The sequence below is a fragment of the Rousettus aegyptiacus genome, unplaced genomic scaffold, assembly GCF_014176215.1.
Source record: "Rousettus aegyptiacus isolate mRouAeg1 unplaced genomic scaffold, mRouAeg1.p scaffold_m13_p_8, whole genome shotgun sequence".
NCBI classification, from domain to species: Eukaryota; Metazoa; Chordata; class Mammalia; order Chiroptera; family Pteropodidae; genus Rousettus; species Rousettus aegyptiacus.
The window spans coordinates 3,799,440-3,824,373 of NW_023416311.1; the positions used below are offsets into that span (position 1 = coordinate 3,799,440).

At 52.6% G+C, this 24,934-nt stretch overlaps 1 protein-coding gene across 7 annotated transcripts in view; it reads left to right on the forward strand.

Annotated features, from left to right (window-relative positions):
• SYT17 (synaptotagmin 17) overlaps positions 1–23,081 on the forward strand; it is a 60,121-nt gene extending 37,040 nt beyond the window's left edge. For all 7 annotated transcript variants that reach the window (XM_016156994.2, XM_016156996.2, XM_036225509.1 and 4 more), the window contains one exon: positions 21,675–23,081. In XM_016156994.2, coding sequence (XP_016012480.1) covers positions 21,675–21,871 — 197 coding nt within the window. In that variant the 3' untranslated portion in view covers positions 21,872–23,081. The remainder of the gene's footprint in view (positions 1–21,674) is intronic.
• The last annotated feature ends 1,853 nt before the right edge of the window (positions 23,082–24,934 follow it).

Here is a 24,934-nt window from a genome sequence, read left to right on the forward strand (position 1 = left end):
TCAAAAAATTAGAAAGAGAAATAGCATATCATCCCGCCATCTTTCTGGGTATGCGCCCCAAAGAACCGAAAGCAGGACTCAGTCAGACATTTGTACACTTGTGTTCCCAGCCGCATTATTAATAGTCGCCGAAAGGTGTGACAACCCAGTTGGCCACGGATGGGTGAATAAACACAATGGCCTGTCCCTGTGGGTGGAATGTTATTCCGTCTTAAAAGGAAGGAAATTCTGACACCTGCCCCAGCCTGGATGAAGCTTGAGGACATCATGCTCAGTGAAATGAGCCAGATTGGAAAGGAGAAATCCCGTCTAATTCCACTTTTATGAGGCACCTAGAGTGGCCAAATTGATAGAGACGGAAAGAGCAGAGGTTATCAGGGCTGGGGGCAGGGGGACGGGGGTGGGTCAGGCTTGAATGGATACGAAGTCCGCCCGGGGTGCTGAAAAGGTTCTGGAGGTGGATGGCAGTGATGGTCGCGCGACAATGTGCTCTCCTTGCTACTCCGAGGGTAAGTGCAGGGGTCGGGGGCCAGGCCCTCAGGCCACATCCTGCACTTCACTGTGTGACCGTGGCCTTTCCCTCGGCCTCTCTGGGCCTCAGCTTTCTCATCTGTAAAATGGCGATCCCTCCCTCTGCACACCCATCCTTACGTCCTCAGGTTGCTGTCAACTCCAAAACGGCTTAATATTTGGTAAAGGTTTAGCGTGGTGCTGGCTCAGAAAGTGCTCCATAAGTATTAGCTATTATTGTTGCTTGAAAGACGCCACATTTACGCAGCCAGATGCCACCTTAATGCTCTTCTGAACAGATGCATGACTAAATATATGTATTCTACCCCCTTTGTCAGCTTAGAGCCCGAGATTCTGTGGCAAACCCAAAAAGCGAAGAGAAAACGGACTTCCCTGGGCGGGGTGTCACCCTGTCTTCCTGTCCCCATCCCTCCCTGCATCGGAGGAAGACCCTCTGTCTACTCGGAGGTGAAGTTTTGGGGGAAGTGAAGGGTCCGTTGTTACGTGATGCGCCTCTAGCCCTGTACCTGCCTCAGTGCCCCTGAGCGCCTGGGCTTCCTGGGCTTCTCAAGACCAGAGCTCGTCCTCGTCTGGTGAACTCGGTCAAGAGGCACTTGGCTTCCAAAAGGTTGCCGGGGCCTGGAAGAGGCAGGAGTGGGCGGGAGCATGCCGCCCACGCGCCCCCTCCGATGGCGGGGCAGGGTGGGGTCCAGCTCCGTGGGGCAGGAGCCCACCAGGTGTCAGTTCCCACGGGTCGGATGCTGTTGAGTACCTACTGTGTACCTGGCACTGTGCGCTAGATGCTACATATTCTGTAGGGAAACAGGCATTCATGGCACATGTTGTCTTCGAGCTTAATTTGAGCAAGGGCAGGCGGACTGATTCAGTGCCAGACCAGTGACGATTTAACTGTGACTTGGTCCCAGGCTCATGAAGGAGAGAAGCAGGAGTCCCCAACCTCGTCTGAGTGAGGCGATGCGTGAGTCAGGAGCTAAAAGGCGTAGGGGGCTGAGGAGAGATCAGGCAGGCTCCGGCCCAGGCCCAGAAGGGAAACTGAGGTCTGGGAGAGAGATCGGGGCTTACTTCACTCTGCAGCCCGGGAGCTAACAGGCCACCAGGGGTCAGCATGGAAGACCCACGTCCTGCTGCCCACCCGTCCCGTTAAGATTTTCTCAAGGCAGCTGCTGCGGGACTTGACCCGGGCACAGGCTTCAGAGGGGGCCCTTCGGTGATAGCCAGGGCTGGGCAGCTGGGGACATCCAAGAAGGAAAACCAGGCACTGAGTGACAACTGTTAGTGTCTCTAACTAGGACCGGCGGACCCGGGGCCCGAAACATCAACATGCGTAGGCATCTCTCCGGGATTTGTTAAAATGCAGATTCTGACCCAGTTGGTCCAGGGCGGGGCCTGGGATCCTGCATTTCTGACCACACTCAAGTGGCGCCGATCATGTCTGCAGCCCACGCTCGAGGAGCAAAATCCTAGAAGACCCAGGAGGTGCAGCAGGGTGACTAGAGTCAGACTGTCTAGCAGCGATCTCTCCCGTCTGAACATTCGTGTTATATGGGGGCTTAAAAGTCTTGATGCCCAGGCCGCAGCCCAGGGAACCGAGTCAGCCGGGGCTGTCCGTTTCGGCGCCCCTGGCGGTCGCCTCGTGCAGCTGGGCTGGCCAGCGTTTGCCTGCAGCGTTCTGCCTCCGCCCACCCCGCTGCCTGCGCTCAAGACTCCCGGCCCCGCTGTGAGAGTGAGTTCCAAGGCACCTGGTCCGTTTTCCATAATTGCTTGGCTTTCTGCAGCTGCAGCATCTCGTCGGTTAATTGAATCTGCTGGTGAGATGAGCTGGGCGGGGAGGCGTGGTGGAGAGTGAGGTGGCTTGTCGGGCACAGGGCTGCCACCCTGTTGCCTGGGAAGACCCCAGGGCTGCTGAATGGGCGCCAGAGGACATGCTGAAAGCAGGTGTCGGGTTCGGGAGCGGGACAGTGGAGAGGCTGAGGGTTTCCAGCACCGGAAGCCAGCCTGCGAGGGCCACCGTCATTCTGCGAGAGCCAGAAAGTCCCCGATGCTGCGTGTTTGTTCTGGGGCACAGATGTGGCCCAGCATCTGGCCTCGGCCCACCCACGCCGGGCCTCCTCTCTGCAGCCTCCCAGCAGCCGTGGCTCCTCCTCGCCCAGCCCTCCTCACTGGGCCCCGGACCCAGCTCCGCGCCCTGGAGAGACGGTCGCACGGCCGTTCAGAGTGTGACGCGATGTGGTTCGAATGTCACCTTTACCACTTAGCACGTGCGTGTGCGACCTTGGACAAATGACATCCCTTTTCTGACTGTCACGTTTCCTCCTCTGTTATAACCTCCCAATCGCAGTGCTTCGTATACAAAGCTTGAGACTGGGGCTGTGTACATAGTTAGTGCCCGGGAACCACCAGACATGACGGTCGTGATGATGATGCTATTGAAGAAACTGACGGACCCCGCCGTGGAGGAGCGGACGCCGGAATCGCACAGGCGGGTTCGAATCTTGGCCTCACTGTGAACCAGCTGTGTGACTTTAAACAAATGCCTCTACCTCTCTGAGTCCCAGCTTTTCTCTGGCGTAAGATACAGCAGATCATTTATATTATGGGAATTAAAGGCAAGTCAGCACGTGGACCCGTTCACCCCAGAATTGGCCGCTTAGAAAATCCCGTCTGCCGCTGGAATAGTCGCAGTGTGGCCAAGAGTCGAAACGCTGGCCCTTCCGAGATGCGTCGCTCAGCTCGGCTGCCTCCGGTCATCACCCCAGCGTCCTCTCACCTAATCACCGCCACCCCACAGCCACCAGCTGGTACAGTGTCCAGGAGCCAGGGATTGACAGTACAGCTGTGCCAACCCGGTCACAGAGCCAGACCGACGTGTGCTCCCAGCAGTGCCCCGGGGGTGGCCCTGTGCCAGAGGCGTTGGCGGTAGGCACTTGGCTCCAGACTCCGAGACTCAGACCCAGTCACAGGAAGAGAGGGACAGAGTAGGGACACCAAAGCCTCTGCCAAAAGGCCATGAAAGTGGGTCCCTAAGAGCCGGAGTGTGGGAAGATTGCAAAAAAAAAGAGGGGGAGGGCAGCTCAAGAGGGGATCCCATAAAAAATAAAATGAAATTTTACAAATATAGCAAAAGAAAAGATGAGATCCTATAAACTTGAGTGTAAACTCCTGCATGTGAGTGGATATGGCCCTCAACAGGGCATCAGAGGCTCCAAGAACTGAGCTGGCCCCCAGGAGACACCCAAGGGACTGATATAAACAGTGCTGCAAAGATTTTGAAAACTAACTGACGTTGGAATAACAGTGCACAGAAAGCAGATTAGAACTTGTGGTCTGAACCCAACTTGGTCAATTGCCTGCTACAGCTAAAAAACCATCACATTAAATAGGATTTAAACAGGACCTAGAGTCTCGTAACATAATATTCAAAACGTCCAGAATACGATCCAAAATCATTTGATTTGCGAAGACAGCAAAATCCATCAAGTTCTTAGAGGAAGTATAATCAGTAGACGCCAACCACAAGATGACCCACCTATTGGAATTCTCAAAGGCTTTAAAGCAATTACTATAACCATGCTCCAAGGAGGAAGGGTGAACCCTCTTGAAAAGGATAGGAAGAGAGAGAAGATCCGCAGATCACCAGAAAAATAGAAGATGTAGAAAAGAACCAAATGAAATTTTTAGAATGGAAAAGTACGGTAACAAAAATAATATTTACTGGATGGGCTTAACAGCAGAATGGAGTTGACAGAGGAAAGAGTTTATGAACCTAAAGACAGATCACGAGAAACTAGGCAGCCCGAACCGTGAAAAGGTTGAGAGAAAAGAGGAACCGAAGGGGAAAAAGAACTATGGAATGATATCAGAAAGTCTGACATTTATGTCATGTGAATCCCAGGAGGGAAGAGAAGCCATGGGAAGCATTGGGATGAGGGCGGGTGACTCAACCCCACAGAGCACCCCGGCTGCCGGGCCCAGCTCAGCAGAGGCACTGTGCTGTGTGTGGCCAAAAGCAGACAGACCTGGCTTCAGGCTCTGACTTGAAAGAATGGTCCCCACAAGGCTGGCCTCGCTTCAGACACCAGCCACGCGGTCAGGGGTGCCCAGAACCAGCCTCCCCGTGACCATCCTTCGGTTCCCTAATTCTCTAGGATGCCTCGCAGGACTCAGGAAAGCGCTGCTTATGGCTACAGATTTATGATGGTAAAAGGGTACAATTAAAATCAGGCCAGGAAGGAGACACAGGTCAAGCAGTCCAGATGCGGAGTTTCCAGTCACTACCCCGTGGGCGGCGTTACCTCCTCCTGTCACTAAGGGTGACACTATGCATAGGACATTGCCAACAGGGACGTGTGCCGAGCCTTTGGTGTCCAGAGTTTTTACTGGGGCTAAGTCACACCCTGCCCTGCCCTGTGGATGACCTTCAGTCTTCAAGCCTCCTGGAGGTCCAGCTCCTGCCTTTAGTCATCATTTTCCCCAGAGGTCTGAAGTGATACCGCGTGAGCCTAGAGCTCCATCATAAATCAGGTCGTTACACTGTCCTGTGGCCAAAGCCCTCAGGCAAACACAGACACTCCTGCAGGACCTTCCTGGGGCCCCGAGACCCCCTCCCGGGAGCCAGGAGCAAAGCCGAGACTTGTCTTTGGGTAAGGTGAGTTCTTCACTGCACAGGAAGTGACTAGTCACTTGTGCAAAGTCATCCAACAGGTGAGAGAGGTTGAGCAGAGCTTCAACTCAGGTTGCTTGGTCCCCAAACCATCCTCTTTTAATCACTACGCTTGATGTGCTATGAGTCACCTGGGGATCTCGTTAAAATGCAGATTCTGAGTCAGTACGTCTGGGATGGGGCCCGAGCATCTGTTTCTAATCAGCTCCGGGTGATACTAATGCCGGCCTGAGGACCGCGGTTCAACTAGCAAGACCCATCTGCTCTCCCGCAGCATCCCCAAGGAGAGCCTGTAAGAGAGTGTGTGTGATTGTGTGTGTGTGTGTGTTCTAAGGGCATCAAGAGGCCTTTGGAGGGTTTTGACCGGGTCAGTGCTAGGATCTGGAGACTGTTTTAAATATTCCAGCTGTCGAGAGGACAGGGGTTATAGGACAGCAAGAGGGGAATCCAGTGACCACGGGGGAGGCTGGGGTGCTGGCTGAGGACAGGGGTCCCGGTGGCTTGGACCAGGGAGGTGGCAGAGGGTCTCGGGGTGTGACATTGGGGGCAGAGTTGGCAGAATGTGCTGGCGGGTGAACTGTCAAGGACCATTCCCTGTCCTCTTGACAAGTGACTTAACTCCTCTGAAGCAGGAATTCCTCGTCTGTAGATCTCAGTTGCCACTTCACAGAGCGTTTCGGGGACGGAAGGAAATGGCATTTGCAGTGTCCTTTGTGCAGAGCTGGCGTGTGGAGAGGGCTGGGTGGATTGAGGCGTTGAACCTGGATGTGGACAGAGAAGGCTCCAGCCACCCGGTCAGGAGAAAGAAGTGGAGACCTGTCACCCCGGGGCCCTCGCGGCAGAGCAGGGCCCACGGCAGCACCCCCACCTCGGCCTCTCCTCCAGAGAGAGCTCCTTGAGGCTGCCCAAGTCCACCCGGGTGGCAAAACTTGGCTGGATCTCAAACACCCATTTTGGGTTCCAGCGACAGCCTTTGAAGACCGGGCCAGCTGCCAGGGCTCGTGGGGATTTTGCTCCATTCGCCTGGCTCTTTAATGATTCTGGTTCCTTCAGATGGAGCCTCATTCCAGGCAGATCCTCCTGGGAGAAAACATCGGGAGGCTGGGATTTATCCAACCACAGGTGTCCCTGCAGAGCCTGAGCGAGGTGACATGGGAAAGGTCGCCAGCCGAGGCTGGGTTCAGCCTTGCCTTGTGGCTCAGTGCTGGCCAGCAGTCGGGCTCAGCGGCCAAGGCCCGCGCCTGGTTAGCTGTGAGATGAAAGTTTGCACGTGGAATCAAATCAGAAACCATGAGCGTCCTTTCCAGACGGTCCCTCCCGTCCCCCTCCTCCTCCTGACTTCAGGGACCCAGGCCACCTGGCAGTGAGAGGAGGCTTAACCCTTAAAATGCCAGGGCCTGTGGGGCCCAAGCAGTAATGTCACTGGTCTCCCTACATTTCAGGGAAGCCTTTGGCTGTCATGAAAACAGCTTTGGCTTAGAAATCAGAAAAGCAGATTCCCAGAGCTGAGTGGCTGTATCGCCTTCGGAGGGACCCATTTTCCATCTTTCAGATGCACATAATAAACCTGCCTCAGGGCCGTTCATTCAGTTTTTAACAACAATAATAGCGAACAGTGCTCCCTACGTGCCAGGCGGCACACGCCAGGTGTTTCACAGGGATTAACTCGTTTAACCCTCCCAGCAACACTGTGACGCGGGAATCCTCCTCTCATGCATGAGGCAGCTGAGGCAGCTACAGGGTTGAGTAGCTCACCTGAGATCCAGGCCGCTTCCGGCCAGCACCACGTCCGGAACCTGGGCTCTCGGCCTCTGGGTCACACAGCCTCAAACATTTATCCAGCCCCGACTGTGTTGAGCTGTGGCCCTAGTTGCTAGAGGAACAGCAGAATAACAGAGATAATTCATCCATCATTATGCTGGACATTCTAGTTGGGATGAGACAAGAAGGGAGGGAGGGAGGGAGGGAGGGAGGGAGGAAGGAAGGAAGGAAGGAAGGAAGGAAGGAAGGAAGGAAGGAAGGAAGGAAGAGCGGGAGGCCCCAGAGTGATGGAAGCTGAGACGGGGCCAACCGTGCAGAGATGGAGGGGTGAACAGGGCAGGTACGCAGGCCCCGCCTGGGACAAAGATGAGGAGAAAGGGCCAAGGTGGCCCGAGCACGGTTAAGGAGGGGAATGAATTCTGCAATGAGGTCAGAGCGCTAAGTAGGGGCCGTGGTAAGGAGCACAGATGGTCTTGATTAAGCAAGCACCTACTACGCGCGTACGGCGTTAGGCGCTGGGGAAGCAGGGGTGATCGAGACAGGTGCTCCCCCTGCCTCCGTGACGCATGGGTGAGATGTCGCGTGTGTGGGGACACTCGGCACACAGCAGATGCTCGGTGGGCGTAATTTTCTGCCTTGCTCTGGTTGTAAGCTGACATGAAAACCACTTCGCCGGGTTCCTGCCTAACCCCCACCTCCTCGTCAAAGCAGAACAGAATGTAAGCGGCTTTATAATGGCCATATCATTTCTAGAGGTGGCCTTAGGCAAGGGCATTATTGACCAGGAAAAAAACAAAAACAAAACAAAACAAAAAAACTGTCAAACAGTTGGATGGAGAATAAGCAGTGGGAGAAAGCCCTGGGCCCTCCCTCTGTCACTGGCCAGGGCAGCGAGGGTCTTCGGGGCTTAACTGGCCACTCCCTTTAGGGTCCTGAGTTATAGAGCAGGCCCAGGAATAGTGTCCCCTGGCGTGGTGCCAAGTTCCCATTCTGTGTCTGCCCTCAGAGTTTATTTTGTTCATTTTATCAGGACTGGAGAAGCAGAGAAGAGGCGGGTGGGGGTGGTCACCTTGGCCTCTTGGTGGCCTTTTTGGTAAGGAGGGGCCAGGACACTTAGAGATGCCCGGACAACCTTAGGAGAAAGTGAATTTCCTCAGCTTCAAGAGGTATTCCTAAAACCGATGCGTCCCTAAGACATTGGAAGACGGGACAAATCACTCCTCTCCAAGTTATTGAATGTGACTTGGAAAAGAAGTAACAAACGGAATAACAAGGACAGGAATTCCGCGGTCGCTCTTCTTCCCACAGATAGTAGGAGCTCAGCTTTACTAAGGCTCGCTCTGTTCCAGTCAGTGCCCCGAGCACTACCGCGGCCCATCCCCATGACAACCAAACCGGGGAGGTACTGGTGGACAGAGGAGTTAACCGAAGCTCGAAGAAGTGGGTGGCTAAAAGTCACTTTATTAAGATAAGGCCCTCGAGGGTTCGCGGTTTACACAGTAGAAGCTTCTTTCTTGCTTGCACAGTGGTCCTTTGTGGGTCCTTTCATGGGTGGCCTTCCATGCAGTGATTCAGCGGCCCAGGCCCCTTCCATCTTGTGGCTCTGCCATCTTCTCGGGCCTTGGAGGGTTCCACCTCCAGCTGGGGCACGGGAGAGAGAGAGAGAGTTGAGGATTGCATGGGAAGTTTTAACAGGCCGTGCCTGGAAGTCACGCACATCACTTCCTCTTCCACCCAGACTTTATTGTCTACAACTCCCTGCAGGGGAGGCTGGGAAATGTAGTCCAGCTGCGTGTCCAGAAAGAGAAGGCTTTGGTGACTACACAGCCACAGGTGCCACAGGCACCCAGGAAGGCAACTAAAAGCCAGCCTGGGCCCTGAACGGGCTTGCTCTGCTGCCTCCCTGGACGCCATTGCCTCTGAGTTCATGATCATTGCCAGCATGAGAGACCTCACACCACAACAAAGGTTTGGGGAATTCAACCTAACAAGAGCCGTCCTTGCAGAGAATCCACCAAACACCCTTAGCTGGTGAGCCTCGGGCATCTGCCGACCTAGAAAAGTGGTTATAGCAGTGGCTCTCAGCAGGGTTGGTTTTGTCCCCCCGTGGACATTTGGCAGTTTTGGTCGTCACGCCTCAGGGGATGCTGTTGGCATCCAGCGGGCAGGAGCCAGGGATCCGCCAAACGTGCGACAGTGCACAGGACAGCCCCACAGAGAAGGTGCGCTTGACGTTGGGGGCAGGGCTGAGGCTGAGACGCCCTGAGCTCGAGCCCCCTGGAGGTCGCGGGGTGGGCTGGTGACGTCTGCCCGCAGCCCCAAAGGGCAGGTCCGCTGGGGCTCCAAGCCAGTCGGCTCCTGTCCTGCACCAGCGTGAGGCTCGTTTATTCTCCTTACGGCGTTTTAACCTCTCATCATTCTGTTTAGCTGCCCGAGTGTGAAGGATCCAGAGGCCGCGCCTGTCGAGTGCATTCCCGCTCATCTGCGCAGATTTTTTCAAATGGCTTCCCTGTTTCCGCTCATAAAACCTTGGGCGACAGAAACATCTTGCTCTGCAAACAGGCCTTGTTTGCCAGGCGGCGTGGCCTCCGGGCGGGCGGCCTGCAGCTGGCTCAGCGGGAGGGGGGCGGGCGGCGGGGGCGGCAGCCCTCCGGGAAGAACCTCCCCTTGGGGTTCATGGGTGCATGTCACCTGCATGTGGTGACGGGAAGGGGTGACAGGGAAAGGAGGACCGATGGCTGTTTAATATTTATCATAAAAAAAAAAAACATATACATCAATGTATTGTCACCTTCCTTTCAGGAACACACGCCCTTACGCGTGTACGTGTGCACGTGTGCACGCGAACGGGCATTTCGTGGTCCGTGTGCGTGTGTACATACCTCTCTCCCCTGTCGTTAGCATCCAACACGTGTGTCCTTTTCTGCGACTTGGTCTTTCCACTCCACGCATCTCGGGCATTTTCCCACATTAGCATATGCGTATTGGTTCAGCAAATATTCATTAAATCCCTCTTGCGAGCCAGGCACCGTGGATAAAGCAGTGAACAAATGAGACGATAATCCCGGTGTCGTCAGACAAATACCTGAATGCGGGAAGACGGGCGGTAACGTACGCCGCGTGGAGGTGACGTGAAATGCCGAGGAGGAAAAGGGGGTGGTTAGGGAGGGCGCAGAGGTGCAGGTTTTTAAAAGGTGGCCAGGGAAGGCCCCGCGGAGCTGCCGTTTGGGCCAAGACGTGAAGGAGATCATGGGTGTGCCGTGTGGCTGTTCGTGGGACGTGCATTCCGGCCAAAGCGAATGTCAAGTGCACAGGCCCTTACGTGGGAGAAGCAACAAGATCAGTGTGGCTGATGTGGAGTGTAGAGCCCCCTAATTATTTTTGAGGGCTGCATGATATTCCATCAGGCCTATGAGTTAAAGAACAAGTTATCGGATCAGTCCAGCGTTGGTAACCTTGGGGTTAATTTCTGCTTGTTTGTTTGTTTGTTTGTTTGCAGTTAGAGACATTAGAGTGCAGTCTAGGCACATGCCTCTCCACTCATGTGTCCAAGTATCCACTGAACAAAAGTCCTAGCAGTGCGACTGCTTGGTCAAAGCAGTTATGTTTGTCAGTTTTGAGAACTTGTCAAAATGGGCATTCCAAAAAAAATAAACAAATAAGAGGCACAGTTTTTACTCCTTTGTGTCTTCTGGAAACATGCAGTTGAATCGGATGGCTGGGGCCAATGTTTTAGCCGCCACCCCACCCTGTGGCCCAGGGAGGCCCCATCTCCTGCCCCCCTAACAAAGCTGCTCGTGAGGGTAAAACAGGCGAGCTTTGAAAATTATTAAGTGCGGAACGATTGTGTGGTGATTTTTGTTTTTTTTATCATTCCTTTTTACCTTCAGGAAGCATTTTGATTTTAAATTATGTATTCATTTGTAACAAGTCAAACGTATGGCAAAGTACAGAACAGTAATCACAGGCAGTCAGGGACCCCTCGCCCAGATCTGCCTCAGATTTGACTTTGGTTTTCATTTCTCAGTTGGCAGAGCTAAAGCTGCCCCACGTTGGTTGCTGACTCCCAAAACCCGGGTGTGGAATTTTTTTTTTTTTTTAATGAAATGGGTTAAAAAAAAAAAAGTGATAAATGGACTCCATCATGATTGAAAACTTTTTCTTAACTATGCTCTTCGAAAGACATAGCTAAGAAAATAACAGAGCTAGGCACACCCCGAAAGAATGTTTTTACAAAACGTATTCAACGAAGAGCCTGTATCCAGGATTTTTAAGAGCTCTCGTAACTCAGTAACAAGGCAAACAACCCACGACCCAATAAAAAGTGGGAAAAACGCGAACAGACACACTTCACGGGAAGACGTACAGATGGCAGAGAAACATGCGAGAAGGTTCTCTGCTGCTTTAGTATCAGAAATTCAGGGTAAAACCAGAGTATGATCCGCTGCACACTCACTAGCGTGACTTGTATACGCGTCTAATGGGGGTGCAAGATGCCACAACCACTTTGGAAAACACTGCGCCATTGCCTTATAAATTAAATACACATTTGTTTACCGTACAAACCAGCAGTTTTAACCTGAGGCAAACGCCCAAGAGGAACGAAAACACATCCACAAAACATCACGTACGCAGATGTTCCTAGAAGCGCTCCTTGTAATAACCAAAACGTGGACGGCTTGCAAGTGCTCATCGACCTGCGAGCGAAGAAGCAAATTACAAGACGTCCGTACGTTAGAATTCTGCCCAGCAATAAAAAAAGAACAAAATATTAATACACATACACGGGGAGGAATCTCAGAAGCATTATGCAAATGATCATACACAGCGCGCTTCCGTTTTAATAGGATTCTGGCGAAGTTAATAACTAGTGAGAGAAAGCAGGTCGCGGATTGCCTGGGACCAGGGCCTGATGGGATAGGGGAGGGAGGATGGAGGAGAAGGCACTGTTTTAGGGAAAGAACTATTGTATATCTCGATCGTGATATAATGGTTACACATCTGTATATAATGGTTAGAATTCATCCAATTATATCCTTAAAATGGATGGATTTTATTCTGTGTAGACTTGAGGCGAGCCTGTGGACAGTAAGTAGCCACTCAGCCCTAGAAATTGATCATTGTGTCATGAAGAAGCAAGTGAGGCTATAAAAGTAGGACAGCTGAGCTGTTTATGTGTTTGGGTTTTTTAAAGCCCAAGGAACTTTTTAAAAATATATAAAGAATTGTTGAGCCAACACCCACGTTCCCACCACCTAGATCCTAGTGAACGTTTTGCTGTTTGCTTTATCACGCATCTGTCCATCCTCCTGTTTGTCTCTCAGTTCATATTTTTCCTGCTCGTCTAGGTCAGGTGCAGATATTAGTCCCATTCATTTGCTTTTTAAAGTTGACTTTTTGTTGAAGTACAGCACACGGGCATAGGGCATAGAGAAAATCATGACGTAGGTGTTGCAAGTTGGTTTCCTGCGCCTCTCCCCAGAGATTGGGGTGGGGAGTTGGAGCTGAGAGTCCCAACCTTCTTTCTAATCATGCCTTGGTCTCTCTGACAGCCAGGCCCCATCCTGAAGCAGGCATCTCATTAACATACAAAAAGACACTCTTATCAGTCCTGAGATCCCAACGGTCCTAGAAGTTTTTGTGTCAAGAACCAGGGGCGACAACCAAATATAACAAAAGATGTTTCTATCTCCCTTATCACTCAGGAAATTACAAGGGTTTTAGGAGCTCTGCGCCAGGAATTGCGGGCAGAGACCAAATATATGTTTTTTATTATGTCACACAGCTGTGTCTGTTCATTTACATACTGTCTGTGGCCGCTTTCTGCTATGATGACAGAGACTATAGGTGGCCCTTGAAACCTAAGATATATACTATTTGGCCCTTTATGGGAAAAGGTTGCCTACCCATGCCCTAAAGTAGCACCTCTGGGCTCTCTTTCATTCTTTGTATTATTTTATTTATTCTCTTCTGTTTTTCATTCACTCCGGCCAGGGAGAACTGACTGTGTCATTGGGAGCTTGGCGAGTTTGTATCCAGAGGTCCTCGGTCCTCTGTGGGATGGGATTGGGGTGTTACGTTCTCGTGGCCCTTCTCTGCTCGCTGGGCAGGCTTGAAGCTGTGGGGACAAGGCCTGTATGGGTTTTGGTCAGTGACGTTTAATTCGAGGAAATCAAATAGTGAGGTCGCATCCCTTTCTACAAGGCAGCTAACCCACCAAACTCCAACTGACATTTTGCTGTGTGACTAACGGTGTCTGTAACCTGACTTTCCCTGAGAATCAACTGGGGAGCATTTGAAAACCACTCAATAGACTCTCTTGGGGTAAGGCCCTAGCTCTGATATTTGTAAAAAGTCTTCCAAGAATCAACCAAAACACCTTAGAGACAATAATCAAATGAAAAGTATTTATTTGGGACCGAAGGAATTGCAATTCTAGAATTACAGATCCAGGCGAAGCTCAAATAGTGTCCCTGGCTACAGGAGAGGGACTCAGGGTTTTTATGAGAAAACGGGAGGGAGATGAGGTAAGTCGTGTTAAGGAAGAGTTCATTGGTGCCTGATGAGGTAGGGTGAGATTTTGGTCACCAGGCAGAGGGCTAGATTCCTGCTTCGTCGATTGGTTAGCAATTCGGTCCCAGCAAAGTCCTTTTTCCTCGGCCCTCGCAAACAGGATATTGTCATTCTTACTGACTCCTTACAGTGTCAGTAGGTTGGTCCAGTTTGGAAAATCAAGAAAATAAGATGAGCAGGCCAGTTCCTTCGGAATGGCTACCTGGCTCTGTTTTAATATGGTTCCTCTCATCTTTCCCAGGAGCGATGCTCACATCCATGATATTTTTTTTACTTTATTTCCTCGATTATTTTAGAAGCTGGAGGGGGGGAGATTTGATTGCCGATCCCCCTAAAGCTTCAACAGGTGTCTTGCAACTAGTTCTGAAGACAGAGTGTCGGGAACATGGTCCCCAAAGCAATGCCAGCCTCTCTTACAAAAACAAATGTGCAAAGACGGGCCTGATTCAGATGTGTACATTTTGGTGGCTCGTGTAAAAACAAGCACATTACTGTACAGTCACACTTTAAACGCTTCCTCCTAGACGGTGTGATTCACACACAGATTTGAAAGTGAGGCTTCGCCCCATATGTCGGCTTCGTAAACGCCGTCCGCACGGCCCGGCTTCCACGCAGAGGCGTGCGGACGTGGTCCCAAGGAGTTTTAAAAGAAATTTCGATCTCGGTTCCTATGCCTTGAGGCAGGAGAAAGAAATCGAACCTGGAAGTCGCGGCAACGGTTCTCGGAAGCCCTTTCCTCCACTCCCCCCGTTCTCTCTCCCCCGGGGTTGTTCTAGAATCTCACCTGTCAGGGTCTCGCACACCTTCCGGCTCAGCCAGTGCCATGTCCCTGCTCCCCTCTGCCCACGCCTGCCAGCTGTTCCCCCCTAAGGATTTTCATAGCCTCTCAGATCCCGGTGCCTTTCCTTGGTGACAGAAGAGTAGGAGGAGGACGGGGAGGCGGTATCAATGGAGAGAAACTGTCATAATACACTTTTCCCTTAAGGCAGGGTTACTCAACCCTGACACTTGTCGACATTTTGGGCCGGGTCCTTCCTTGTCGTGAGGCTGGCCTGGTGCATTGTAGGATGTTTAGTAACATCCTCCAGGCTCTGTCCACCAGATGCCAATAGCATCACCCCCGCCCATTGTGACAATCCAAATGTCTCCTGACATTGCCAAATGTCAGGAACAAAATTGGCCCCTGCCGAGAACCACTACGTTAAAGGAATTCAACGTGCGGGTCTAAGCCAGTATTGCCGATAGACCTGGAGCCTGTATCTCTTCCTTTCTAGATCACCTCCAAGCACTGGAATCCCAGCATTCCCCGCCCGAATGACCCGGGCCGGTTTCCAGGCCTGCTCGGGGCTCTCGAGGGCCATCCTCAGGAAGGCGGGCGTGACGCCAGTGTGCGTCCTCTAGGCCCAAGGGGACAGTAGCGGTTCTCACCTCGCAAATAGAGCCGTGTAGGTTAAACGCACGTGATAAACGCTATCTATGTAAGTGTTGGGCGCTGTTATCATTTTGTTCACATCAGCAGTCCCTAAACATAAGACGGCTTTCGTGTCTGCCACCTGCTTGATCAAGCAGCCATCCTTTCAGACCCCGGGGGCGAGCCTGGCTGTGCGGGGCCCCAGAGAGTGAGTGTGAAGGCGTCCAGCGTGGCCGCTTCACGAGGGCTCCTCGAGGGCCTTTCTCACTGTTGGCTCGAGGATCTCACTCCCCTGCGGGGTCACAGGTACAATATATCTCTGCTCCTCACCTTGTCCTTGTCACATGTCAAGGTCAGTGGGAAAGGGGAATGGGTAAGACTTCTTTCTAAGATGGGAGTAGGGGAAATGATTCTGAGCTTGGCGTGTGCCGTGGACTGGCCGTGTGACCTTGGGCCCGCAGACTCTTACCCCCTGAGCCTCTCGTTCCCCATCTGCAAAATGGGGGTGTAAATATACCTTTTCCCCAATAGAATCGTGGTGCGGGTTAAGTCAAAAATGTATATAAAGTACTTTGCTCGGTGCCTCGTTTACAGAACTCAGGATTCGCTATTGCCGAGTTTTAATTATTATAATACCATTATCTAAATTGTCCTTATGACTGTTGGAGGAAAAAACGTGGGGAAGAAAGTTCTGTCCGAGCAGCTGCTGTGAATCACAAAATGAGCCAGGGAGGCTTGAAAAACATCACCCTTAAGTCATAGATGAAACTTCTTAGAACCAAAGAAATGTCAGCGCTGAGAGGGGCCTTAAAACTTGTACACATTCCCCCCTCAGTTGGGGAAACTGAGGCCTGGGGAAGGAATATGATCTACCTTGTTTTGAAAAACAACCTGAAACAGCTTCTAGGTTTCAGAGAGAAGAGGAAGAGAGAGGGAATGCTGCAATACAGCGTGAGGAAATTTTGCAAAAGTTGAAAGAGGATGCGTACCTCCTTTGTCGTGGCGTCGGAGCTGGCCTCTCGGGGGAGGGGGGAATCGGGGATGTGCAGACTGCTTTGGGGCTCCCCCAAGGGTTGCGATGACTCATGAGCGTGCCGATGAAGTGTGGGGATCCCTCTGGGTGAGGAATTAGGGAGGGCTGAGAAACCGCCCGGCATAGGTTTTGCTGGCTCAGTGCATCTTTTCGGAAATGGGGACAGCACGAACAGGTGGATTATGGGGGACAGTGATGAGGCAGGGTTCCAGCCACGGTCTGGGGGCACCCCCGCTCAGTGCCGTCAGGCTCGGAGCTGATCGTGGGGGCATCACCTCGCCAACCAAACATGCAAAACAGGGAGCCTGGCGCGTCTGCTCCCGTTGGTATAGATCGAGATTCTTTTTTTCTCCCTTTTAATTTGCAATGTTTATCACACCCACACTCTTCAGTCATCCAGCTTCCCTTCCAGAACTGCCTTGGCAAACCAAATTAGCAGCCGAAAGGGTCGAGCTCTCGCGGGGAAGAACAAGTTCATTCCCATAGCACATACCAACATGCGAAAGACTCGACTCGTCCGCGACTCACGCGGGGCAGCCGGGCCTGCGGCCGTGGGAGCTTTTCCCGCACCCCTCCGGGCCTCAGTCTCCCCCCCTGCACCATGGGCGATAGCGGCTCCCTTGGAGCAGGGGTTCTCAGTGGGGTCGGGGAGATCGTGCCCCGAGGGGGTATTTGACAACGCCTGGAGATGCTTTTGGTTGTCATGGCTGGGGGAAGGGTGCCACGCGGGCAGAGGTGCCAGAGGTGCTCAGAACAGCGGCCGACAGCCTGGAATGAGGAGTAACGCTGCTTTATTAAGCACCTACTGTGTGTACGGTCCAGGGCCAAGCACGTCCTGAGGAGTACGTCAGTCCTCACGTCCGCCCTCCGGTTGGGGCTTCTTCTCGTCAGCACAGCTGACATTTCGGGCCACCTCACTCTATCCGTGTCCACGAATAGGATGCGGGCTCTTAGAGAAGACGTGAGAAGCATCTCTTGAGTTCTGTGCACGGGCTCGGTGCTGTCCTGTGTTGGGCCACCCTGGGATTGTTCGGGCTGGGACGTCACTTCCTGACGACTAGGCCGCACTGGAGTCTGTGCATTGTCCAGCAACGTTCTAGTGACTGCAGTCAAACGAGTCCCCCGTAACAGCCAGCGGGGCGCCGTGTGGGGCGCCTGCCAACATTTCTAGCTGTCGTTGTTTCTAAAGAGTTGGGATAAGGCATCTAGTTGGGAGGCATTTGCTTCCTTTGCAGGTTATTTGCTGCAGATACCGTGAGCTTTATCAGCAGCCAGTATCTATAACGTGGAGGAGGCGCAGGGGGTCGCCGAGCCCCTCTCTGCATCCTACACGGATCCATTCCCTGTTCCTCAGCGTCAGACGCCCCAGGATTTGCAGCGATGGCGAATCTTGATCCTCTTCCAGGCAGCTTTCCTAATAGAACTTATTAGTTTTATTCAGCTTCGGCTTATTATAATTTGCATTCTAAGTGTTTGGTTTTTTAAAAGACCGTTAAGATTGCCATAACGTTACCCAGTGATTTGCAAGTGCCGACGACGCCTGCCAATTAACTGAGATGGCCGCAGCAGCCACGGCTTCGGCTTCCCGTTGGAAACGGCTGAATCACTCAGGCGCTCCTACCTTCCGAGGGCCGAGTGATTCACTCGCCAAGTTTCTTTGCAAATTGGGATGAGGAGCGTAGGCTATTACACTTCCTTTAGCCTTCTTCCCCTTCTGGCACTCTAGATGTGGTTTCTCTAATAGAAACTTATTTTTTTTTCTCTTTGTTTTCTTTCCAAAATAATATGCACTTGCTGTTAAGAAGTTTAAACTGTACATGCTTATATAATACAAAAAGCAGACCATTCCTCAGTTTCCCCTCCCTGGAGAGAGCCACTCACTCTTAATGGTTCGGTGCACATTCCTCCAGACACTGTTTTCTAGTTTACATATTAATATTTTTTAACAAAAAGATTGTTTACATGTACTGTTTTGCAACTTGCTTTTGTCTCCTGGCAATAAGTCTTGGAGATTTTTCCATTTGTATATATAGGTCTGTTCTCATTTTTAACAGGGACATTGGTTTCCATGGTATTGTTACATCAGGAATCATCTAATTAGTCCCCTCCTAAGACAATGACTTGGGTGCAAGTAGGCTACCAGGAAGGTGAGCCCAAAAGCACCGATCGGGGAATGGGGACGGGAGGCGGGCCGTTAGGGGTGTCGACGAAGGGTGGCTGTAGCTCGGGAGGTCCCTAAGGCCACCGTCAGGTTCAGTGATTCACCAGGACTCACCGAACTCACAGCTGTTACACTCATGGTTCTCGTTTATTCCAGCAAAAGGGTACAGACCAAAGTCAGCGAACGGAAAAGACACGTAGGGCAGAGTCCAGGAGAGACCAGGCACGAGCTTCTAATCGTCCTATCTTACCGAAGTCGCTTGGACACACCCTGATTCTCCCCGTAATGACATGTGACAGCATGCTCAGAGTACGGCCAAGCTCACTCGAGCGCTGGTGTCCGGGATGTTGATTGGGGTGTCGGACACATGGTGACCCTCATCTCCTGCCCCTTCAGCGGTCAAGTTGATACTGAGTGTCCCAAGGCCTCCACCATAAATCACACAGTTCGCGTAGACTGGTGTGGCCCAGGCAGAGAGCTGTGGGTGCTCCAGAGGTCAGAGAACACTGCCCACAGAAGACGGGTGGCCTGCAGGGTAGGCTGAGGCAGTGGGCAGGGATCAAACTTTTCTATAAAAGGCCAGGTGTAAATATCTTCGGGTGTGTGGGTCACACCGTCTCTTTTCAAAACCATTCAGCTCTGCTGCCATAATGCACTGGCTTCCAGAGACAGTATGCAAACAAGTGAGTTTGCCTGGGTTCCCATAAAACTTACCAAAAATAGATAGTAGGCCAAATTCGGCTTGGAGACTGGTTTGCTGACCCCTGCAACAGAAAATATCCTTGTGTGTGTGTGTGTGCGTGTGTGTGTGTGTACATATATGTATGTATGTATGTATGTATATATGTGTGTGTGTATATATGTGTATGTATATGTGTATATATATGTGTGTGTGTGTATATATATACACACACACACATATATATATATATTATTTTTCATTGTTGTTCATTTGTACAGATAATTCTATGGGACAAACTCCTAGAGGTAGAATTGCTGGATCACGAGTTACAACATCTTTATTTTGAGCAGATACTGTGAACCTACACCAAAAGTGGAACCAGTCCCCGCTTTCATCAACAAGGCATGGGAGAGGGTCCTGTGGCAGAGATTTCCCCTCTTTAAAGCCCCTTTCCCAGGGAAGCAAAGCTTCTGTCCCTTGACGGGCATGTTCTGCCTTTTCCGTTGAGCAGAGGAAGACAGAACATTGTGGCCCCAGGAAAGAAAGTCAGACGGGGCCTGAAATGGTCTCAGCACGGCGCCTGGCTTTAGATTCGAGGCCCACAGGGAAGAGGGGATGCTGGCGGTGTTGAGTGAGCTCAGACTGATGCAGCGCGGGGCACATTCCCCCGGGGCGAGGTGGGGGACCAGCTCCGCACCGAGAGGAGGAGCTGGGCCTTCGGCAGAGAGTGTAGAAAGATTTCAACCCACGCGCCTAAGTTAGAGTCAGAAGGAAAGTTTTTTAGAAGCGGGGTGACACCCCGCAGACAGAGTGCGTCTCCTCCTCTCAGACAGAGAGTGAGGTGGAGTAAAGAGAGAGGGGACCCCCCGCCCAGCGTCGGGGAGTTCAGGTTGTATGCCAGTTCTTTAGTTCCCGTGAGTTACAGTGTAAAGACTTTGCTTACCCGTTTCCTGTGATGTGGACCCACAGTGAGGAAGGGAACGGTAGGCAGCGTGAAAGGCCTGCGGGCAGTTCCCAGCCCCTGATCTGGAGTTTCCTGTGGTCTTAGCCATAGGGAATGACGTTTTTATTTTGGGTGGGGCAGCCACTCTTCCCGTTTCCCCTTCCCGGAGCGAGGAATGGGTTGTCAGCAGTCGCGGCCGAGATCTGCCTTTGTTCTGCAGGCATCCTGCGGCCTGATCAGGTATCGCAGTCTCTGAAAGTAGCTTGGCTTAACATTTGAATTCTCTTGCCTCCTGCGGACTCCAAAACCTCACATTGCCTACGTGTGGTTCAAATTAGTTCCAAGGGTTAACTTAGTCAAAAAAAAAATATTTTTTCAAATGCGTCAGAGAGCTCCTTAGCAGTTTCCTTTATTAAGAGAGATTCCGAAATTTTCCCTTCTGTAAGGGATTTCCGTGTCAATGAGGTCCACCTCTGCATACTGAGCTCTTTACCAAAGGTACAAAAAATATACACGATCCAATTTTTGTCCACGAAGCTGACAGGTACGGGGTACTCTTGATTGAGATGGAGTAGCATTTCACTTAGCCTAGTTCACTCTGGGTCTTTTTGGGTTTTAGACAATGGATGCGATTTTCGGGTTCCTTTTTCCCCTCCTCCACCCACTTGGAATTCTTGATGCGAACCCCACGTGGGAGAACAGAGAGGCTCGTTAGCATTCAGGCTCTGTGTGGAGCTGCATATTTTAGCTAGTTTATTTGATCATCGGCTTTCGTCCCGGGATCCAGCCGCCTTTGCTCGGCTCACGCTGGGTACATCTGTGATGTCCCCCATTCCGCAGTTCTTTATTTATAACACAGACACAGCCTGCTTTCCCAGTAGCGAGATGGCCTGCCTGGACTACCCACATGCAGATCAAGAATTAGGCGGAACTGGGCTGGGAAGATAAATCAAGCTAACCATCTCATTAGGCTTGAAAGACACAAGTTAAGCTTGCACTGGAATTAACAGAGACGCTTTTCAAAGAGACGTGCTTTACAGCGAGGGGCAGAAGAGATTGCTATAGCCATTTCTCAGGAAATATGCCTCCCTAGTCTGGAACAGAGGAAATATGAAATCTCTTTTTAAAAAGGTCAACAGACAGAAATTTAGGATCAGAATAGCAGTGTGACATTAATGGATTGCTTACTGTGCACGAGGCCCTCTGCTGAGAGCTGTACACGTGTTATCTCTTCGAAACCTCACGGTGACCTGTGAAGTCAAGTGCTGTTAAGATACTGCCATTTACCAGCTGAGGTTCAGAGCTGTTCCTTTGCTTGCCTTGGGGTCCCAGAGCTAGGCAGATGACAACCAGGACTCACCTGGGACGTCTGGCCCCATGAGAACCTAGAGGTTCTCATCTGGAATGAATTGGCCAAGTCCGGAGGCGTTTGGGGTTATGACAGCCAGAGGCGGGCGCTACCACTGGTGTCTAGAGAGGCCTGAGGTGCTGCTAAGCGCCCAGCGATGCACGGGACAGCCTCCACGACAAGGATTTATCCGGCCCCAAATGCCCACAGTGTCATGACTGAGAAACCCCGATGTGACCGCTCAGCCGGACTCCGGCGATGGCCGCCTGTCCCACTAGAACGATCCGATCCATGGAGCTCAGTAGGCAGTGCAGTGAGGCAACTTCCGGGCCGTAAATTTCAGGGTGCATGTTGCAGGGGGCGCAGTGGAAGGATGAGCCCGGGGGGAATCAGGGAAGCGTCACCGCTCAGAGAAGCAGGGCCCCAAAAGCGACAGCCTCGAGTCTGCAGGCGGGGAACGTGTAGACTAACGGCCTCTGTCTTGTCCCTGCCTCCTGTTCCGTCCCCCTCCTTCCTCTCGCCTCGTCCCCCCCCACCCCACCCCCCGACCCTCGCCCCTGTGGCTCCCTAGTGTTCGGTCACAACATGAAGAGCAGCAACGACTTCATCGGGAGGATCGTCATCGGCCAGTACTCCTCGGGCCCCTCCGAAGCCAACCACTGGCGGCGGATGCTCAACGCCCACCGCACGGCCGTGGGGCAGTGGCACAGCCTGCGGTCCCGCGCCGAGTGCGACCGCGTGTCTCCCGCCTCGCTGGAGGTGACCTGAGGCCTGCGGGGGAGGGGGGGGAGGCGGCTGTCGTTTGTTTATAAAAAAAAAAAAAAAAAAAAAAGGAAGACCATTCAGGACAGGAGAAAATGTGTCGCCTACCTGTTCCATCCACACGCGCATGCACACGCACACACGCACACCGACGCCTCTCGGGACCGAGAGGACGCCGACTATTACTGATCACAAAATGGCCGCCTCGATGAGCGAGGCCTGAGAACTTTCTGGAAGCCCCCGTGCATAGGCTCCGAGCTGAGTGGGCTCTGCCGCGGGACGTTCCGGCAATGCTCGCTCGTGTCGGTACCCCAGCCCCAAAATGCACCATCTACCTTCAGGCCAGAACAAGGGCCTCCCAAGGACGGATGCCGGCCACCATCGAGATGAAATTTCCCCGAGAGTCTGGCCACTGTGTGGGAAGTCCGACCCCACACCCAAAATGCACACCCACTGGGTGACTTCGGAACAGGCCGCTGTTCCCTGGGGGGTTCTTCGAGCCTGACCCTTTCCCCCCAGAGTGTAAGCACTTTGTCTTCTCTTTCGTGGACGTGATGAGTAGATTAGACTATTTGGAGAACCAAATGGCAACCAAAAATATATACCAGTGCAAGAAACTGCTCCTGGCTTAACTGAATTTGTCCTTGTGTTAGCTTATTCCTGGGGACTCCCCCGTGGGTATGTACGCGGATGCTCTCGTGTGTGCGCCGTCACACGTGGACACGTGTGTGCGCCTGTGTGTCCCCTTGGTGAGCAAGGCCGTGGGCCGGGGCCTCGGTCCTGAGCACTCGCTTGTCCCCGCCTCTCCCGTCAGTGGGATTTCACCCGGTGTCCTGTCTGTCGAGACCCCACCTCAGTAAGTAGCGTGTGTGTCTGTCAAGAAAAATAGAATATAAGCAAAAGCGACATTTTTTTTTTTTGACCAAATCCTGGTGATCGCGACTCGCAGAAGACCTTCGAAGGACAGTGACACGGATTGAAATAGCCTCCGCCCCCACCACACCCCCATCCAAGACGACTCCTTCCCCGTGTGCTCTGAGGCTCTTCCCGTGTCTGTGCGCGCGAAGCAAGTCGTTTCTCTCATGCCGAGGAATTAGTGTCGTTAGAACAGACCCCTTTCCCTGTCGGTTGCTTCTGCATCCTTTCGCACAGCGTGTTGTCTGGTATCCCGGGGAGCTGTTTATGGAAATTAAAGATTATTTATTTGTGCCACGTATTTGAGTTATCTTTATCTTCGTGAACACGGGCCATAGAGTGTGGGAGGGGGTTTCCGTTACGACTGCCGTGTAACGAACCATCCCGACGACTCAAAGCACCTGTATTTATTGTGCTCGCGGATTTTGTGGGTCAAGCACTGAGACCAGGCCCAGCAGGGATGGCTCATCGACGCCCCATGGTACCTGAGACCCCGTGGTACCCACTGGCTTTGGGAATAGCTGGATCCAGGGGCTCAAACCAGGTCATCGTTGCTGCCCTGGACAGGCTCTCCCCATTCTAGGAACGACATGGGTTTTCGGCAGCTGAAGAGTCCCAGCTGCTACTTGGGACCCAGCTTAAACAGCCACCTGCTGATTTTCGAAGATAGAAATAACAGCTCTCCCCTGTCCTCCCTCCAGCCGGAAGCTTGTATTCCTATTTGACTGTTGTAATAATAATAGTCACCGTTTTGGGGGGCCTCGCTGCTTGCGCCAAGCCCAGGATGTGCACAGTCTTGTTTAATTCTCGCAACACCCTTTTGACCTAGTAGTAAAATCCCCATTTTCCAGATGAGGAAACAGAAGCTCTTTCTTATAAAACGGTCCACTTGTCCAGGTCAGGGTCTGTTGCTAGTTAGCTTTTTTTTTGGCCGTGCCTGGCTCCGGGCTCGATCCAGGTGAATGTTGCTGGGCTGAGATGGCTTCACCCGCCTGGCCACAGTGGGCATCGCAGGTCCCCCCCATGGGCCCTTCTGCCGTCTCCCACCCTGAGGTGGAGGTGGCATGGAGCTCAAGGGGGGAAGCCAGGAGGTCGGGGTTAGGTATGTGCATCAGGAGAGAAAAGGAGAAGGCATTTTCCTTTTCTGTAAAAATGTCTTCCCTGCTGTGGTTACAAGAAGGGGACAGATGCCTGAGACGACAAACAGAACGACGGAAGGCAGGGCATAGCGGGCATCGAGGACGGGCCATGAGGAAAGGCGGGGCCTGGGGCCATCGGCCGTGGTTGGAACCCTGGGCCCGCCACTCCCCGGGCGTGTGCCTTCGCATGAGCCACGTGACTTCTCTGAGCCTCGGTCCCCTCGTTGTCTTAGGGAACCGCAAAAGCAGACCTTGAGGCAAAGACTGGGGTGCAGATAGTTTATTTGGGAGGTGAAGAACGTGGGAAAGGAAGAGAGAAAAGTTGCATTAGCTGCCGCTGCGGTTCCCACGCGGAATACCCTTGAGAACGATCACCCTGGGGAGGCCGGATGTGTTTAACTCCCGGTCCTTATCCCTCAGGGCCTGAGGGTCGCCCCCGAAGGCATGAGATGTTTCATGCTTTGGGACTTGCGTGTGGGCTGAGCAGGCTCCCACAGCACCGAGCAATCACGTGCATGATCGGGTGGCATCCACGTGCACGACCCGGCCCACGGCGGCCGCGGGGAGCCCAGGTGGACTGGGCACTGTGGGCTCAGACGTGCCCAGCGTGATAACGAGGGCCATCGTAGCTCCCATGCGTCACATTTGGCCTCCACGCAGCACCCCACGTGGATGGAGCCAGAGTTTCATGAGAGGAAGCGGTGAGTGAGGGTGTGAGCCGGGTGCCGGCCCAGGGCGGTCTGGCTCTCGAGCCTGTCATGGGCTCTATTGTGTCGTCCTCAAGTAAGAGACGTTGGTGTCCTAACCCCAGGACTCCAGAATGTGACCTTATCTGGAGATAGACTCTTTATAGAGGTCATCGGGTCGCAGTGAGGTCATTGGGGTGGACCCTGATCCGCTATGCCCGATGTCCTTATATAAAGGGGAAATGACAGACACACATACAGAGGGAAGGTGATGTGAAGGCACACAGGGAGAAGACGGCCATCCCCGAGTAGCCGAGGAGAGAGGCCTG